The sequence below is a fragment of the Pelodiscus sinensis genome, chromosome 1 (assembly GCF_052426305.1).
Source record: "Pelodiscus sinensis isolate ZL-2025 chromosome 1, ASM5242630v1, whole genome shotgun sequence".
NCBI classification, from domain to species: domain Eukaryota; kingdom Metazoa; phylum Chordata; order Testudines; family Trionychidae; genus Pelodiscus; species Pelodiscus sinensis.
This window is the reverse complement of record NC_143052.1, coordinates 361,069,118-361,082,323: the sequence shown is the minus strand read 5'-3', so window position 1 is coordinate 361,082,323 and position 13,206 is coordinate 361,069,118. Positions and strand designations below refer to the sequence as shown.

Genomic DNA, 13,206 nt, shown 5'->3' with positions numbered 1-13,206 from the left:
CAGAGACCTGAGGCCTAGGCTAAAATAGCCACCAAACCTTTGTGGCTACAAAGCAAAGTGAAAAGGAACATGCTGAGCCATCCTCAGGATAAGGTCAGGGTGACAGCAGGACGGACAGGGATGTTTTGATCAAACCAACATGAACAAGGTAACAGGCGACCCCTGGGTACGTCAGTGGGTTGCACTCTGGTATGTCAGGGGCAATACGGAACGTTAATATTGGTGTACATGGATGCATCTCTGCGGGGGGGTCTCTTGGGCCAGCTGTGGGGGAAATGGAAAGTCCACCATTCACTCAGCTGTGTCTTTTGTCATGTGCTAGTCTGACTGCAGACACTGATCTGAGGAACTAGGCCTTTGCTTTGTTGACAGTTAACCTGGCTGGGTCCTTCAAATCCCCCTAGCTCTTGTGGTGGTTGGGTGGTCTGCTCGAGATCGACTGTGACAGACATGGAACAAGTCTACGACTACTGGGAGGAGAAGAAATAGAGGCTGTGGGGCTTCTGTTGTCTCTGTCTCTTATCACAGGAACAAGCCGACAGTCAATGATAAGGGAAAGTAGAAAAGAAGCTGTTGCCAGGGAAAAAACATTTAAAGCTATTATGTTCAAAATATCCGAGGGGGAGCCGTGTTAGTCTGAATCTGCAAAAGCGACGAGGAGTCCTGTGGCACCTTAGAGACTAACTGAAGTGTAGGAGCATAAGCTTCTGGACTCAGGACTCCTCGTCGTATGTTCAAAATGGAGCCTCTTTAGATTCCATCTTGTTTCCCTTCTTCTCCCTGTGTTACCCTTTTCCCGCCAAAGTGCACACAGTCACCTGCACGGTGCACCCCGCACTATCGTTTGCACTCAGTCCAAAACTGTGCACTAGGCACTAAAATGAGCTGCACACCACTCAGAAACTGTGCACCCCTCCCTACTGGAGTGTTGCACACGGCACCATTTGCTGCACACCACCCTTGCCACCCTTTTCCCGCCTTGAAGGGCTTATAAGCCCTGACCAAGGAAGGGTTCGGGTTCGCCATTGTCCGTCTGTATTGTAGCCTGTCAGTCACTGTCTGCTGTCCCAAGTCCTGTCAGTGTCTGTTCGTCTCCCATGGTGATCCATTTTAGTTTGTGGGTTCTGGTATAAGGTTTTGTTCGAGTGTGGGAGAGAGAGCCTCGCGAGTGTGGGAACGCCCCACTTAAGGATTATTGGCTTCTGCCACATAGACTTGAACTCATTTACCATCATCCTTACCCGCTGGATTGGACTGGAAGTCGAAGGGCTACCAAGCGCCGATCCCAGAGGGAATCTACCCGACTCACTGGAGGCAGAGATCCACCTGCAGGAGGGCCGTTCAACAGGACTACCTTTCCCTGTCAGCGAGGGACTCCCTGCTGTCCTCCCCTAAGGCTTTACACTAACCACAGGGTAGAAGGTCGCAGGCATCAATCGCCATCTGCCTCTGATTTGTAAAGTATATTCCCCTTTGTTGTATCCGGGACTTATCTATCTTCTTTTCTTCTGGGATAGGGTGGGTTTACACTGTTGTTGTTGGTGTATGTTCTACTGTTCAAAATATATGGTTTGGCCCTAAACATTGGTCTAGCCTGATTTGTGGTTACCCAATCCAACGGTGATCAGATACGTAACACCAGGCCGAATCTGGCTTCTGGGAGGGGGACACCCAGCTTTAGGCCGTGGGCTTAGTCATTGCCATTAGCTTTAGCTCCCACAACAATTGCTTACCTCAGTTCCCCAGGTAACAGTTTGGCGACCGCGGCAGGACCTGGTGAGGGTTGGTTCATCCCTTGTCAGGCCCTGAGCACACTCACACTTGTATGGGTGGTGCTTAAACATACAACAACAACAACAGTATTGCTGTGCTCGTGGCGGGTTCCGTCTTCGGGGACCCTATCCGTTATCCCCGATTGTGATTTCAAGGTGGTCCTGGGGTTCCAGCTGAGGGGGACGCCCCTCTGGGACCCAGGCCGCCCGACAGTGACAGGTTCCCGACCCTGTCAGCTGAGGGTAAAGCCCTGACCCTGGGAGCAGTCGCTTAAGAAGGCGGAAGGCCTATTCTGGGTAGTGCGCCTGGGCGCTGCAGTCATCTTTTAAACCCCTTCTGCCGCTTGGTGCGGGCAGGAAAGCGGCACTCCCTGTTTGTGTGCGATTTCGTGTTTTTCGGGGTTTTTTTAGTGAGGCACTGATTGACAGGCTTTGGCTCCAAGGCTAGTCATAACCCAGTGACTCAGATTTTTTTTAGTGCGGGCTGGGTAAGCAGCCCAATTTAGCAAGATGACAGCAAACCGGCTGTTTGACATCGATGGCTGGCGGCCTGCGCACAATAAAAGTTCTTTGGAGTTTGCTGTCAATTCCTTTGGGAAAGGAGCTAACCCCTGGGTGAAAGATTCTTTCAGGGGGGAGGATTCTCTAGATAAGTTTGGCAGTTTATGGGAAAAATACGTGGAGGCTAAGCCCCACCCAAAACGGAAACATCAAAAAAGAGCCTTGATATATGGATTGGCCATGACTAGCCAAGAGCTAGCCTCTCAAATGAGATCAATGAGATCAATGTATGAGGAGGCAATGCACCACTTGAGTGTGATTGAGGGAAAGCTAGAACGGAAGGAGTTTGAGGTTGAGTCCAAGGACTCCCTTATTCAAACTCTGAATGCTAAGATGTCCGTTCTAGAAAATAAATTGGTTGACTCGTGTAAAAGAAGACAAGGCGAAGGAGGTAATAGCTGAAAAAACTAAACAGCTTGACGACACCCAAGCCGCTGTGAGGCAGCTCATGAAAGAAGCTAGCAGCGTGCGAGCTAAAGGGGATCACACTCAGTGTAATGAAACCATTTGTAAGCTGCAGCAGCAGCTGGGCATGGCGAAGGGAGTAGTGGCGGCTATTCAGCCCCAATACCGAGAGGTAGACTGGCTGGGGGAAAGTGAGGTACAATCCAGTCTTCCCTCTGCTCCCCCTCCATCGTATCCAGGAGGGGAGGAAAAATCAGAGTGCATGGCCCCTATAACCACCACCCGGGTACAATATCCTGGTCAACCTTACCCGGTGATAAAACAAGAACAGAGGGCCCTAACGCCAGAACAGGCTCGGGCTCTAGGTAAAAATATGGGACCATGCAATAAAGAGAAGGTATTAGACTGGGTTGCCCAAATATGTGCCACCCCGAATTTGAGCTCAGAAGATATCGTGATTTTGTTAAAAGAATGTATGCCAGTGGAGGATTATTTAGCACTTCCCTGTTCCGTGGTCAATGACCCTAACCCGGACAGGAAAGTGCTGTTTACAGCTGTGTGTAAAGTGTTCTTCCCTCAAGAAGATCTGGTAGGGAAAGCATACTCAGATCAACAAAGAGAGGGAGAAAAACCTGAGCTGTACATAATTAGGAAGAAAACCTTATCTTGGTTAGCTGGGCTTGGAGATCAGAGGGCTGATAGACTGGAGTGTGACAACCCCCAGTTTAAGAAAATGTGTTATCAAGGCTTACTCCCAAATTTGAAATTGGCCCTAGGAGCTTTCGATTATCAGAATGCTCCTCTTCCTATGTTTGAGGAAAAATTAAGGGAAGTTTTTGAATTGCAGCAGATGGCAGCTGCTGGACCTAAACAGCACACCAAAAGAATATCAGCCTTGAATGAGGAAAACCAAGCTGGAGAAAAGCCTTTTAAAAGAGAAAACCAGCCATCAAAAGAGCAAAAAGCCCCAAAGTCTAGCTTTCCTCCTCGGATATTGTGGGGAAAGAAAGAAAACATTTCTGCTACCCGAAAGGTTCTTGCCCAGAGGCTGTCAAAATATCTGCCCTGGGACAAGATAAAATCCATGAATACAGACTCTATCTTTAGCGAGCTAGTCCAGTGGGAAGGAAAAGCGGCTGCTGCAGCCGAGACTCCATTTTGTGAGGAGAGGTCAAGATATACGGCACCACCATCTTGTCACAGTCCTTTGGAGCCTGATGGGCGCCGCCATTTTGAAGACCGTGGGAACCAGGGTCGCCATTTTGAAGACCGTGGGAACCAGGGTCACCATTTTGATGACCGTGAGAACCGCGACCCCCAATGAGGATGCCGAGCTTCCCTGCCCCTGAAGATGCAATGGATTACTTCACTATCATTTGATGTATATGGACGACCAATAGTAAAGGTTATGTATAAAGGGAAGTTCGGAACCATTGAACAGCAAGCATTGGTGGATACAGGGGCTTCTACCAGCTTAATCTGCACTAAACAATCACCTATAATCAAGAATACAAACGCTGATCATATAAGAACTTTACAGTCTTATAATGGCAAGACCTCTATTGTACCCTTCATTAAGGATGTTAATTGTCAACTAGGATCCTTACAGATTACAACCACTATTGGTCTGCAAGAACTAGATAATGTGGGTATCCTTGGCATAGATTTAATTAAAAACTATGGATTAGTCATAGATCTACCTAACCGGTGCCTATATAAGACCAGTGAAGAAGATGAAGTAGGAACCATCGTATTACCCTCTCACCGGATAGGATCTGTAAAAGCATGTCAAGATATAGCGATGCCCACCTGGGAATCAGATGTGCAGGAGATAGTGGAGCGACATTTAAGGGTATTTGCACAACATAAGCTTAGCTGCGGGAAAATACAACAGATAATTAGTGTAACTGGACCAGACCCACGCCCAATTAGACAATACAAATTTCCAGTAGAAGCACAGAAAGGGATAGACGACACCATACAAGCTCTATTGACACAAGGAATAATTGTCAAGTGTGAGAGCCCGTGTAATTCCCCAATATGGCCGGTCAAAAAGGCTGATGGGAAATCCTGGCGGCTTACTGTAGACTATCGGGAGTTAAACAAAGTAACTCCTAAAATGACCCCGGTAGTTGCAAAATACCCCGAAATAATTGCTCAAATTGCTAATGGTGCACGATGGTTTTCAGTAATTGATATATCCAATGCATTTTTCTCAATACCTCTCCATCCTGATTCATGGTACAAATTCGCTTTTACCTATTTACACCAACAATTTACGTTCACCCGAGTACCACAAGGGTTCCATAATGCCCCTACAATTTGCCATCGAGCGGTCACAAATCTATGGAAAAACTGTAAATATGCCAAACATATTTTAAGCTATGTAGACGATATTTTGATAGCGACAGTAGATCGGGAGGAGCACCTGAAAGTTTTAGAAGAAGTACGACACACCTTGGAAAAAGCTGGATTTTTGATCAACTCCTCCAAGGCCCAGTTAGTTAAGACCAGCGTCACATACTTAGGAGTGGAGTTAGGCAAAGATGGTAGGAAACCCAACCAGGAACGTATTAAAATGATTGCCAGCCTTCCTGCGCCAACAGACGTTCACACCTTAAGGATGTTTTTAGGCCTTTTGGGTTTCAGTAGGGATTTCATTGAGAACTTCGGGCTGAAAGCAAAACCACTTTATAAGCTATTAAAGAAATCCCAACCTTGGCAGTAGGGCGCTGTTCAACAGGAAGCATTCATGCAGTTAAAACAATCTTTGATGCAAGCCCCAGCACTTGCCTATCCTGACCCCAATAAGGAGTTCCACCTACAGTTGTCCACAGGGAAAGAAGCCATTGGGGCCATATTGATGCAAGAAAAAGGAACATCAACCAAACCAGTTGCATATGGGTCCCAGACCTTATCTGAAGTAAAACAACAATATACCGCTTGTGAAAAAGAGGTGTTGGCCTTAGTAACACAACAATTGCTTACCTCAGTTCCCCAGATAACAGAGCTTTTTCATACAATGAATGTTTAGCCTGCGAAACTCACTGCCACATGATATATTGAGATTAGGGATGTAGACAAGAGACTGGACTAATGGTCTCGTATCCCAACCTTAGCATGGCATTGCTGGGAGCCTCACCGTGTTCTCCAGATTCTCCTCGTACGGGCTGAGCGGGCGAAAGCGCAGACGGATCACCTCGTTCAGAGCACGCACATACTCCACACGCTCCTGCAGCTCTGCCATCTGGCCTCGGTACTGCTCCAGCTGGAGAAAGAGCGAGCACCGTCCGGTCAGACCCCCCGCCCTGACAGAAAACTGCGCTGAGGCCCAGGGTTCTGGCCCCACTTGCTGGGAGCCTGCAGAGCGCCTGCGCACAGAGGAGGAAAGGCCCACTCACCCCCTGCATTATTTGCAGGGCTGCGTGAAGAGGCTGGACAAACAAATTGAACAAGCGGGACGTTGTCCGTTTCTCTGCACAAAGCAGCCCTCCTCTCCCGCGGTGGAACAAACTGGGCGGCTGGGCGGGCTGCTTCCACGGGCTGACACTGCCTTGCTGGGTTCTCTCGTCAGAACCTCTGACGAGCAGGAACCCATGTAGCTCAGCAGCCCCCCGCTGACCCCGACAGCTGCTCTGTTCTGCGCTGTGCCATGCCGCAGGGGGCCCCGCACAAAGGCCCTGGCCCCAATCAGGCTGTAGGGAAGGAGAGCAGAGGGCCCCAACAGGGTGGGGACGAGCCTTGGCCCCAGGCGGGTACATGGCACTGCCGGTTCCAGCCGTACCTTCTGGGAGCACTTGGCGATGGTGAAGATGTTGGTGCTGACATTCTGGTAGAGCTGCACCAGCGCGCCCAGCTCGGCAATGAGGCTCTCGCTACGCTGGGACGTCTCGCTCAGCAGCAAGGAGAGGATCTCCCTGCTGATGGAGTCCAGAAGGGGCACTGGGGGCATCAGGACAAGAGAGTGGAGGCAAGGGCAGCCCGGACTGCTGCCATAGCGCCCTCCCGTGGGGAGCAAAGAGACCCCTGAGTTGGGCCCATCACTCCCCAAAGTGGGCTCCACGGGCCCTCCCGTAACTCCCCAGCCACACCCGCGCAGAGGCTACAACCCCACTTACAACAGCCCGTCCTCAGGTCCCCTTGTCCCCCCCTCTGTGACCAGCCCTCCCCCCAGATCCCATCCTCAGGTCCCCTTGTCCCCCCCTCTGTGACCAGCCCTCCCCCCAGATCCCATCCTCAGGTCCCCTTGCCCCTCCCCTCTGTGACCAGCCCTCCCCCCAGATCCCATCCTCAGGTCCCCTTGTCCCCCCCCTCTGTGACCAGCCCTCCCCCCAGATCCCATCCTCAGGTCCCCTTGCCCCTCCCCTCTGTGACCAGCCCTCCCCCCAGATCCCATCCTCAGGTCCCCTTGCCCCTCCCCTCTGTGACCAGCCCTCCCCCCAGATCCCATCCTCAGGTCCCCTTGCCCCTCCCCTCTGTGACCAGCCCTCCCCCCAGATCCCATCCTCAGGTCCCCTTGCCCCTCCCCTCTGTGACCAGCCCTCCCCCCAGATCCCATCCTCAGGTCCCCTTGCCCCTCCCCTCTGTGACCAGCCCTCCCCCCAGATCCCATCCTCAGGTCCCCTTGCCCCTCCCCTCTGTGACCAGCCCTCCCCCCAGATCCCATCCTCAGGTCCCCTTGTCCCCCCCCTCTGTGACCAGCCCTCCCCCCAGATCCCATCCTCAGGTCCCCTTGTCCCCCCCTCTGTGACCAGCCCTCCCCCCAGATCCCATCCTCAGGTCCCCTTGTCCCCCCCTCTGTGACCAGCCCTCCCCCCAGATCCCATCCTCAGGTCCCCTTGCCCCTCCCTCTGTGACCAGCCCTCCCCCCAGATCCCATCCTCAGGTCCCCTTGCCCCTCCCCTCTGTGACCAGCCCTCCCCCCAGATCCCATCCTCAGGTCCCCTTGCCCCTCCCCTCTGTGACCAGCCCTCCCCCCAGATCCCATCCTCAGGTCCCCTTGTCCCTCCCCTCTGTGACCAGCCCTCCCCCCAGATCCCATCCTCAGGTCCCCTTGTCCCCCCCTCTGTGACCAGCCCTCCCCCCAGATCCCATCCTCAGGTCCCCTTGCCCCTCCCCTCTGTGACCAGCCCTCCCCCCAGATCCCATCCTCAGGTCCCCTTGTCCCCCCCTCTGTGACCAGCCCTCCCCCCAGAGTCCCCTCTTGTCCTGCCATGTCACCAGCCCGTCCCTGCGGCTGTGTGCATCACCTGTCTGACTCCAACTGACTTGTATGCTCTGTGGAGGTCCCTCCCCTCCCCCCCCGCAATGCCCACAAACCAGTCTCCTGCTGCACGCTGCTGCAGTCCACCAGGAAGAGCCGGTTGCAGGTGATGACAGTGGAGGGCACCTCTCGGATCCGTTTTGCCCAGGCTCGCAGCTGCACCACTAGCTGCACGTAGTCGCCCGCAGGCCAGCCCTTCATCAGCTCCAGCTGCTTGGGGCTCCAGCTGTGAGCAAAGCTGTGGATCTCTGCCACCCATGTGTGCTGCTTGCAGATCTCCTGGGTCTCCCTCAGGGCTGCCTGCAGGCAGAGCAGGGGGCTCTTAGCAACCCAAAACCCCAAGGAGCAGGAGATACTCGGCCATCCCTACCACTGGCCATACTACCCCCAGACCCTCCAAATGGCCACACTGGCTCAGACCAAAGGTCCATCCAGCCCAGTGTCCGGTCTTCTGACAATGGCCAATGCCAGATGCCCCAGAGGGAGGGCACAGAACAGGAAATCATCATGAGATTCCTTCCCTGTCACCCATTCCAAAGCAGTTCACAAACAGAGGCCAGGGACACCGTTCCTACCCATCCTGGCTCATAGCCACTGATGGACCCAACCTCCATGAATCTATCTAGCTCTTTTTTTAAACTCTGTTCGAGTCCTGGCTTCACAGCCTCCTCTGGCAAGGAGTTCCACAGGTTGACTGGGTGTTGTGTGAAGAAAAACTTCCTTCCGTTTGTTTTAAACCTGCTACTTATTAATTCCATTTGGTGACCCCTAGTTCTTGTGTTCTGGGAGCAAGTAAATAACTTTTTCTTATTCACTTTCTCCACACCAATCATGAATTATTCATCTTTTAGGCTGTGTCTACACTGTGATCTTTTTCTGCTTTTTTTTGGAAGAGGCTTTTCCAACATTTGGCATGACCAATTGGCATACCAAAGGGATACATTCAAAAAACGTGAAAAGGGAGTTACTCACCTCGTGCCGTAATGAGTGTTCTTCGAGATGTGTGTCCCCGTGGGTGCTCCACTCTAGGTGACTACAAAGCAGTCTTCAATGTAAGGCTGGAGGGAGCCGGAGTCAGTGTTTCACAGTGGTAGAGAGCACTGCTGTGGCAACTGCTGAATCATTCTTGAGTTGTGGAAGAATAGTGTACTGTTTAGCAAAAGTATGGTCTGAAGCCCACGTTGCTGCCCAGTAAAATGTCTCTTAAGGGGACGTAGCCCAGAAAGGCTGTAGAGGCAGCCGTGGCTCGGGTGGAATGTGCTCGTGGTGGGCGCTGTAACTGTCTATTGCCTAGAGAGTGGCACTTGATTATACATGTCGATATCCACTTTGAGATTCGTTGCGATGATATTGGTGTCCCCTTGGATCGTTCAGCAATGGAAATAAAAAGTCTTTCAGATTTACGAAATGGTTTTGTTCTTTCTAGGAAGAAGTCCAGAGTATGCAGGGTGACATCTCTCTGTAAAGAGTGTGGTTTCGGGAAAAAGGTAGGTAATACGATCAGTTCGTTGACTTGGAATTCCGTACAGACCTTAGGCAGGAACGTCGGGTGGGGTATAGGTATGACCCTATCCTTCGTGAAAACTGTGTAAGGAGGTTCCGACATTAGTGCTGCAAGTTCACTCACCCTTCTGATGGAGGTGATGGCTAAGAGGAAGCAGACTTTCATAAAAAGGAAGGGAAGTGGTATTGTTGCCAATGGTTCAAAAGGAGGTCTGATGAGGTAGTCCAAAACAAGATTTAGGTCCCACAAGGGGGGGTGGGGCCTTATAGGGTGGGTACACATTTTGGAGTCCCTTGAGGAACCTCTTCGTGATAGGATGGTTAAAAATGGAGAAGCTGTCCACCGAGGCATGAAATGCTGCTATTGCAGAGAGATGTACTCTTAGAGAGGAGATTGACAGTCCTGATGCTTTAAGGTCCATAATGTAATCTAGGATGGTGTTCAGAGGAGAGACACGGGGTTCCACTTTGGCTCGTTGACACCAGTGAGAGAATCGTACCCATTTCTACTGGTAGGTTTTTAGAGTGGATTGCCTCCTGCTATGGAGGAGGATGTCTTTTACTTGCTGCGAGCAGCAGTCTTCTATCTATGAAAACCAGAAAAAAGCCACACCTGAAGATGCAGGGTACGGAGTTGGGGGTGTAGTATCCTGCCATTGTCCTGAGATAGTAGGTCTATCCGGTATGGTAGTGGATGGGGAGGCTGGACCGCTAGCTTGTGAAGGTATGGGTACCAGGTTTGGCGAGACCATGATGGGGCAATCAGGATGACTAGGGCTTTGTCTCTCAGGATTTTGTGTAGGACTCTTGGGATGAGAGGTATGGGGGGTGGGAAGGCGTAATGTAGGGGGGCTGCCCATTTGATTAGGAAGGCATCCCCCAGAGAGTGCTTGCCAAGTCCCGCACGTGAGCAGAATTGGGGACACTTGGTATTCTGGGCCAAAGCGAAGAAGTCTATAGATGGCCGTCCCCACTGGTGGAAAACTGAGTTTGTGACCTCCGTATGTAATTCCCATTCACGGTCTAAGGTGAAGTTTCGACTGAGGGAGTCCGCTCTGGTATTGTTCACCCCTGGCAGGTAGGATGCTATGAGGGTGACCTGGTTGCAGATACACGAGTTCCAGAGGCTAATAGCCTCCACGCATAGGGAGCAGGCTCCGCCCTGTCTGTTTATGTAGAACATCGTGCAAATATTGTCCATTAGGATGCAAACTGTATGACTGGCGATGTCGGAAGCAAAGTGTGCGCAAGCGTTCCTTACTGCTCTTAATTCGAGAAGGTTGATGTGCAGGGGTGTCTCGTTTGGGGACCACCCGCCCTGAACTTCGCGGCTGTCCATATGTGCACCCCAGCCGAGGAGGGAAGCATCCGTGGTAATCTGGATAGTGGGTTCGGTTTGTTGCAATGGGACCCCCGCCAGAAAATTGGCACGGTCCACCATCGTAGGCATGCAAGCACGTTTGGTGGGATAGTAATCCTTTTGCTTCAAGGATGTCGTGCTGGGATGTAAACGGTCGCCACCCAGAGCTGGAAGCATCGAAAGTGTAGGCGAGCATGGTGGACTACGTAGGTGGTGGAAGCCATGTGTCCCATTAGTCGGAGGCATGTAAGTACTGTGGTAGTAGGCATTGTGAGCATCCCGGTTATAATTTCCTGTATAGTTGCGAAACGTTGTCGAGGCAGGTATGCTCGGGCTGTAACGGAGTCCAGTCGTGCGCCAATGAACTCTATATCTTGGACCGGGTGCAGCGTTGATTTGTCTTTGTTGATCAGGAGGCCTAGACGATTGAGGAGGGCCGCAGTCGTATGTATCATAGAGGAGGTTTCGGTGTATGAGGATCCCTTTAGAAGGCAATCTTCCAGGTAGGGGAATATGATAACATTCTGCCACCTGAGGTATGCAACTACAACTGCTAGTACCTTCGAGAATACCCTCGGAGCTGATGAGAGGCCGAAGGGAAGAATCTTGTATTGGAAGTGGTCTGGACCAAGCACAAAGCGTAGGTAGCGTCTGTGGGAGGGGTGGATGGTTATATGGAAATAGGCATCTTGGAGGTCGAGGGCTGCGAACCAGTCCCCTTGATCTAGCGCAGAAATGATTGCGGAGAGAGTGACCATCTTGAAACGCTGTTTCTTGAGAAATTTGTTCAGTTTGCAGAGATCCAATATAGGTCTCCAACCCCCTGTTCTTTTCTCGGTCAAGAAATAGTTTGAGTAAAACCCTCTCCCGTGGAACTCTCAGGGTACCCTTCCTATAGCTCCGATGACAAGGAGCCGATTGATTTCTTGTTTTAGAAGGGTTTCGTGAGAGTGGTCCCTGAAAAGGGATGGGGAAGGGGGAAGGGTAGGGAAGATAGAAATAAAGGGGATGGTATAGCCCACTCGAATTATCTCTAGGACCCAGCGGTCCAATGTTATGGATTCCCACTGTGGGAGGAAAGCGCGCAAGCGGTGGTTGAATAGATGGCCATGTTGAGGTGGTGCTAGATCGTGAGGGAGGTCTTGCAGGCCCTTGACCAAATGTTCAAATTTACTGCTTAGATGGCTGAGTAGCCAGTGGGTGGGCTTGGTTGGGTCACCTTCGGGGACCTCGCTGTCTTGGTCTGGTGTCTTCATAAGGCCTCTGTGGTTGATTGTATTGCCCATATCGGTGTCGATTATATGAATTATATGGGATGAATCGCCTGCGTTTATAATGTTGCGTGTACATGCCTAACGTGCAAAGTGTGGACTTAGAATTTTTGCTGTTGTGGAGCAATTCGTCCGTAGTGGCTGCAAATAACTTTTGCTTGTCAAATGGCAAGTCTTCCACTTTGGGCTGGAGTTTGCAGGGAACTCCAGATGACTGGAGCCAAGAAGCTCTACGCATCACCACCGCTGTAGCTGTAACTCGGGCTGCAGTGTCAGCTACATCCATTGCCGTTTGGAGAGCGGTACGGGCGATCATATGACCCTCATGAACTATTGATTTCAAGATGGGTCTTTTGGAGTCGGGGAGGTGTGCCATTAGTTCTCTCAGTTTTGAGTAGTTGTCAAAGTCGTGATTTGCTAAAAGAGCAGAGTAATTTGATATTCTGAGTTGTAGAGTGGAAGAGGAGTATATTTTCTCGCCAAAGGAGTCCAACTTTTTGTGGTCCTTGTCTGCATTGCCTGTCCTATATTGTGGAAGCTTCGCTTGTTGTTGTGCTGAGTCCATGACTAGGGAGTTCGGTTGTGGGTGAGTGAAGAGAAAGTTGTTGTCTTTTGAGGGGGCAAAGTATTTTCTGTCAATTTTCTTATTAGTTGGTTGAATGGATGCAGGTGTCTTCCACGGGTCTTCTGAGGTCTCCATTATTGCCTCGTCTATGGGCAGGGCAATCTTGCCATGTAGTGTGGGATGTAGATTCTTTAGCAACTGGTATTGTTTCTTCTGCACCTCTTGCAGGGAGACATTCTGGCTTGTCACTACTCTCTTGAATAGTTCTTGGAACTGTTTTAGATCATCAATTGTTCCAGTGTCTGATGGTACTACGGTGTCATCTGGTTGTGCATCAAGGGCATCAGAGTGTGTGACGTTTACTGACTGAGTCATTGTCTGAGATTCGTTCCGCCTCGCCCTCCAAAAGACTTGCTGGAGGTAGGGGCTGTGGCCGAGGCAAGCTTCTCCGGGTGCAGTGGAGTGAGGTGGGGAGCGGTGTCCAGATGGCTCCCAGTGTTCCCACA

At 51.2% G+C, this 13,206-nt stretch overlaps 1 protein-coding gene across 1 annotated transcript in view; it reads right to left on the bottom strand.

The window, feature by feature from the left end:
* Positions 1 to 13,206, bottom strand: part of DNHD1 (dynein heavy chain domain 1) — a 274,296-nt gene that overhangs the window by 203,822 nt on the left and 57,268 nt on the right. The window contains exons 11-13 of the mRNA XM_089775427.1: positions 8,058 to 8,301; positions 6,523 to 6,680; positions 5,881 to 6,006 (exon numbers count right to left, since the gene is read on the bottom strand). Coding sequence (XP_089631553.1) covers positions 5,881 to 6,006; positions 6,523 to 6,680; positions 8,058 to 8,301 — 528 coding nt within the window. The remainder of the gene's footprint in view (positions 1 to 5,880; positions 6,007 to 6,522; positions 6,681 to 8,057; positions 8,302 to 13,206) is intronic.